At 45.2% G+C, this 5,409-nt stretch overlaps 1 protein-coding gene across 1 annotated transcript; it reads right to left on the bottom strand.

Moving 5' to 3' along the window:
* Positions 1-609: 609 nt before the first annotated feature.
* On the bottom strand, positions 610-1,917 carry LOC123346782 (uncharacterized protein F54H12.2-like). The gene has a single exon (XM_044984243.1). It carries the CDS (start codon positions 1,915-1,917, stop codon positions 610-612), a length of 1,308 nt encoding a protein of 435 aa, XP_044840178.1.
* Between the last annotated feature and the right edge of the window lie 3,492 nt (positions 1,918-5,409).

The raw sequence follows: 5,409 nt of genomic DNA, 5'->3' as shown, positions 1-5,409 counted from the left end.
TTAAAAAACCACCAAACATCAATTTCTTTAAACCCTCACTTGGGGTGTTTTATTGGGTAACACAGCTATAAAAATCATTACAAGATACACACGTCTGGGCTTGTTGAAACATGTTTTGAGCAAGGCTAGGCATGCCCAAAAATTTAAATTTACTCTTTACAAAATTCATTACCATCCGGTCATTTTGCACTAAGTCATTAGAATACAATTTTAAAATCCGGTCAAAAGATAAACCCTTACTACGATGATGTAAGAAAAACACACAGTGATAGCCACAGGCGACGGAGCGGGGGTCTTGTAATTGTCTATTGTGAAACACCAGGTCTGTGGCATTTTTGTTTAAAAATTTCATAATGCTTTTAGGAAACAACACGCTGTTCGGGGGTTGTCCATATGAGTCAAAAAACTCTCCACGGTTATGCTCCGCCAGATACAGCGCGAGCCAGTGTTCACCCGGTTGGTTGTGTGGATGCGTGTTCACCACCAAACCTAGGGGTCTCTGAGACAGCTTGCCTCCAGGGAGCCAATCACAAGGGAACACATCTAAGAAATTCTTTTTTGTGTAAGGATCCGTTGATAAGACACGTGAAAGCTGCACGGTGTCCATGTTTACATGTAGTCAAACAGAACATTTCTTCTCTGATTTATCTCTATGACATTGTCAAAAACTCCATACACAATCATATTAATGGTGACTGTTAAAGCCCTTCCAAAACGTATTTCTGCTCTCAGGTTCCCAGTTTTAATTAGGGAATAATGATCTGCACATTCCTGGTCGGGAGACAGATCAAAGGCAAACAAGGTGTACCCCTGTGCAAACTCCTCCCGGTCAATTAACAAAGAACGATCTTTCATGTGTTTACCAGCTGTCTGTACCAAATTCATGTATTCTCTCACGCAGCGGCCTGCCTCAAAGTCCGGTTGCAGAGGTTTGGTCGGTACCTGTTCACCATCCACATACAAGGCCACAAAATTAATATCGTAATGTTTAAAATGAAAGGGATTTTTAGTGTAACTTCCGCTAAAGGCATCGTTATCCACAAACGCTAGGACAAGCATTTTGGGTAACTGACCCAAAAACAGGTTCTCCTGGTTACTAACCCTGCTGCCCGCAGGGATGCTAAACACTTTCATTCCCACACGGTCCACGGGGTATTTAGCATTAGAGGCAAGCAGGGCCTCCGCGTGCCCCAGACGGACACCCGGGGCCACCCGTACTTTCTTCACAAAAAGGGACGCTGATACAATGCGCAGTTTAAAACCTTCAGCCGCAGTGCCCATTAAACAGAAAGCGTCTTTACTGCGCGTCAGTTTAATTTTCACATCCACTCCGTTTAACAAAAGTTTTTCTTGAAAAAACAGGTCGCTGTGTAGATGGCCCAGCAGCTCTACCGTTTTGCTCTCGGCCGTCAGCTTTGCACGCCTCACAAACCCTAGATTCCTTCCATCCAACTCTGTTTTTTCATGTTGTCCAGCAGTGTCTTTGTAAAACAGACCGGCAGAAAATTGCGTGGCGAGGGTGTCATCGCTGTAATTGAGCACTGATTCTATAAAGGCCCTGTAAGGATAACAATTGTTGCTTTGGCTTACAAGGCGGTCTCCCAGCGTAACATCCAACTGGCTGAAAATAGAGGCCACCGGGTAATTCACCAGGCCCACTTCGGCGTCCGCGGCAAGTTCAGTTCCGTCTCCTTTTACAATCTTGCAACACAGGTAAAGCAGCGTATTGTTTAAATCCATATAATCTATGCCATTCCCGGCTATAAAAAAGTCAATGGGGGCAGACTCCGTAACGGCCGATAGAGGTGGTACCTCAATGTAAATGCTTTTTTCAATGCTGGTCTGCGTAGGGGCTATTTGAAACAAGTCTAGTTCGGATTTGGCGCACTCTTCAGACCCGCAGTGAACAAAAGCCATAGCGGTTAAAATATGTCTCTTTTAGCAGGCAGCGCGCGTCTCCTCTTTTGCCCAGGCTTCCTCTTGGACTTTCGTTTATGGCTGGCCCTGCGTGTCAAAGCCCTTCTTTTAAAGGGTTTCGGGGGCCCTGTGCGTCGCGGGTATGACGTATTTCTCTTTCTCTTCCTCCTTTTAATGTACATCAACCCCGATCCTTCCTGTGAAGCTGTATTCCCCACCTTCTCCAGAACAGCTCGGGAGACATGACCTACCACGTCTTTAGCTATGTTTTGAGCGGCAGTTTTTACGTGGGGTTTAATAATCTCTAGCCCTCTCCTCAAAAGCGGTACAGCTTTTCGAAAAAGGCTACGAAATATTCCACCCACACCAGCCCCGTACATTACGGGGGCCCCATGATATCCAGGAAGGGCATATCCAGCCTGGGCTTTGTAATAGTTCCTGTAGATGGTAGGGTCGCCATAATTTTTTACGATCGCCATAATAGTGTTTTGCTTTTTTTTTTTTAGAAACCTCGCTCTCTCCGCGGTCGCAAATGCAGCTTGACGATCACCTTGCCAAAGCGAAATGAAACGCTTCTGTTCTGATCTGTCTTTATTTCAATGGTAATGGTGTCAATGTGGTGTTTACTGACAGGAACGTAATGAGGTTTATCGTAGGTGATGGTAACAAACTCATTGTTCCTTCCTCAGACCGGGACGCAGCGTAACAGGGGTACAGAAAAGTCCCCCACAAACTGGTGCTCTACAATATCCGTGTACAGATACAAGGAGTTAAAACCGCCTGTGATGTCTGCCGAGAAGGGAAATTTTTGGACGTTGCGTTTGGGGCCCAAACCCAAAATGTTAGCTAGCTCCCCGCCACTAGAAAACCCGTAAATAAAATTGGTAGATTTAAGTCTCACTTTTCTGCTCACAGGGTCGTAGTTCATGACCACCTCAGGTGGTCCGGGGTGACGAGCCACGGCGCTGTTCATATGCTCCAGTAATTCAGGTATGGTCGAGTAATAACCTCGTCGTAGGACAAACTTCCACGTCGTATCTCCAAAGGTGATTTCAAAAGGGGTGTCTTCATTAACAGTATTCCAACTGTGCGGGTACTGTATTTCCACTAACCCCACCTCCCAAGCACCAGGGAGATCCAAGGGCTTAATTAGCCGTATTGTAAAGTTTGAGATGGTGTTTTGGGGGAAAAACTGCAGAGCTGGCATTGCTGGGCAAAGTGATGTAAAACCCGCCATCACTCATTATTAATTTTCTGTCTTTTGCAGGAGGAATTTTTTCTGTTTCGTGTCTAAATGTCACAGAGCTGAGAAGCTTCCACCCAGCTGTTAAACTTATCAGGCCAACCCAACCATTTCACCAGTAGCTGTTTTTTTCTCCCTTTTCCTTTCTCCGCTAGAATTTTTTCAATCCTGTAAACCCTGTCTCGTTTGGGGTTTACTTTTTGTAATTCTTCAGGGTAAAAAGATCCAGTAACTGCCTCACCCTCATAATCTTTTAATCGGTAGACAGGTCTTTGGCTCCTGGTTAAGGCTTCATCCACTATGAATATCTCATCGGTAAACATCTGTTCATAACCTTTTTCAAAAGCGCCTTTGGTTTTAGACAGTCTCACGTGGTCACCTTTTCTAAAAGGGGCAACAACCCGTTTTATTTTAAAAACATCTCCGTAAACCGTTTTCCATACCTTCAAAGAATTTGAAGGGTTAACATCAAGGGGCCTGGTACGTATAGTTCTGTGAAAGCTCTGGTTGTAACTCTTTATAAAGTCGGGTAAGACGTCAATGTAGCGAAAGGTGTTATGGGCTGTAAAATATCTCCACATCCTAGTTTTTAAAGTCCTGTTAAACCGCTCCACAACCCCTGCTTTAACTTCATTATTAGTAACAAAATGGTAAACCCCGTGCCGCTTTAACAATCCACTTAAAGGTTTGTTTAAAAATTCTTTCCCCCGATCGGTTTGTAATTTTTGAGGCACGCACCCTTCGCTGAAAATAGCTTTAAAGGCCTTGGATACTTCACCACCCGTCTTGTCTTTTAGGCCTAAGGCCCAGGCATATTTGGATAAAATGTCTATCACTGTTAAGATGTACTTAAAACCGCTGTTGTGTTTGGAGAATCGGTGCATATCCACCAAATCTGCCTGCCACTGTGCATCCACATCTGAAACAATGGTCTTGTTTCTTTTAAAATGTATTCGAGCCGGTTTGTGTAAAGTGTAAGCATCCTGGTCTGAAAGCCAAGCTGTTACTTGTCTTCTATTTAAAGTTTTACTATGCTTTCTAGCCTCTTGAAAAAAAGGGTTCACTCCGCCAAAGCTCCCAACTTCCCTGGGATTGTAATATATTTTCTTTAAAAGAGCCGTCGGCGTAGACATGCCTGCTACCGGTACCGTCTTTTACTACCACAAGTATAAAAATGGACACACTCATATTGACACATTTTAAATACAATTTATTAATTGCATGGTTTAACATAATCTTTTTTTTGTTTGTTTGTTTTGTTTTTACAGACAGTTGTAAAATGGCCGCCATCACCCCCACGGTAAGTCTAAGCTGGTTCATTCTTCCATTTTGTTTTTACAGACGCCTGTAAAATGGCCGCCATCACCCCCACGGTAAGTCTAAGCTGGTTCATTCTTCCATTTTGTTTTTACAGACGCCTGTAAAATGGACGCCATCACCCCCCTGGTAAGTCTGAGCTGGTTCATTCTTCCATTTTGTCCTTTTTTTGGCGGTGAAAAGGACATGAGCAAAAACAGCTAATGTTCGATCTATTTACTCCCACCGGGTTACTGATACGCAAGTTCTTTAAGGCGTCTAGAAAGGCCTCGTCGAGCTGTTAAAAAATTTAAAAAAAAACAGTATAAGTACACCAACCGCTTGGTTGATTTTTAAATTTACACAAACCCCATTCCTAGCCTCGTTACCTCCTCCACCCCCGCCGTTTCTTAATCATTCATTTACCTGAGCGCCGTGTTTTCCGTTTGCCTTGTCCACCGGTAACTCCTCCGTGCGGCAATCTGAGGGGGTGGACAAAGAGAGGCCATCAGGCTCATCGGGGGGCCTCACGAGGGTGTCGGGTTTGGGTTCTGACGTATCCATCAACGGATGGGCATTCGGGCTCCCCTCGGTCACTCCCTCCTCAGAACTGTCACTGACGTAGCGCCTGCGCCACATAAGTATGGTGCTTGGGTCTAAAACAAAGTCCGAATTTCTGACGGGGGTGTTGAAGGAGTCCATGTTTCCTCTCAGCAGCCTTTCTAAAAACCCCGTGTCCTTGATAAGAAATGGCCTCCTCTGTCCGGCGCTGGAACTTATAGGGTAATGGTGCTGCCCTCGGATTGGCGTAGGGCCTTGGGAGGAGTTCTTAGAGGGGTCACATGACCCACCACGCTTCCGGTCACCCGCCCCGGAAGCCACCCTCATTGGGCAAAATCTCTTCTAGGGGTGGTCCTTCCGGGACAAAACCCCTCCTGATTGGTAGAGGGTGG

Source organism: Mauremys mutica, chromosome 12 (assembly GCF_020497125.1).
Source record: "Mauremys mutica isolate MM-2020 ecotype Southern chromosome 12, ASM2049712v1, whole genome shotgun sequence".
NCBI classification, from domain to species: domain Eukaryota; kingdom Metazoa; phylum Chordata; order Testudines; family Geoemydidae; genus Mauremys; species Mauremys mutica.
The sequence above is the reverse complement of the archived record's forward strand: the minus strand, read 5'-3'. Positions and strand labels throughout refer to the sequence as shown.

Bases quoted from the DNA above. Each gene is read 5' to 3' on its own strand.
- LOC123346782 (XM_044984243.1), bottom strand. From the start codon at position 1,917: ATGGCTTTTGTTCACTGCGGGTCTGAAGAGTGCGCCAAATCCGAACTA.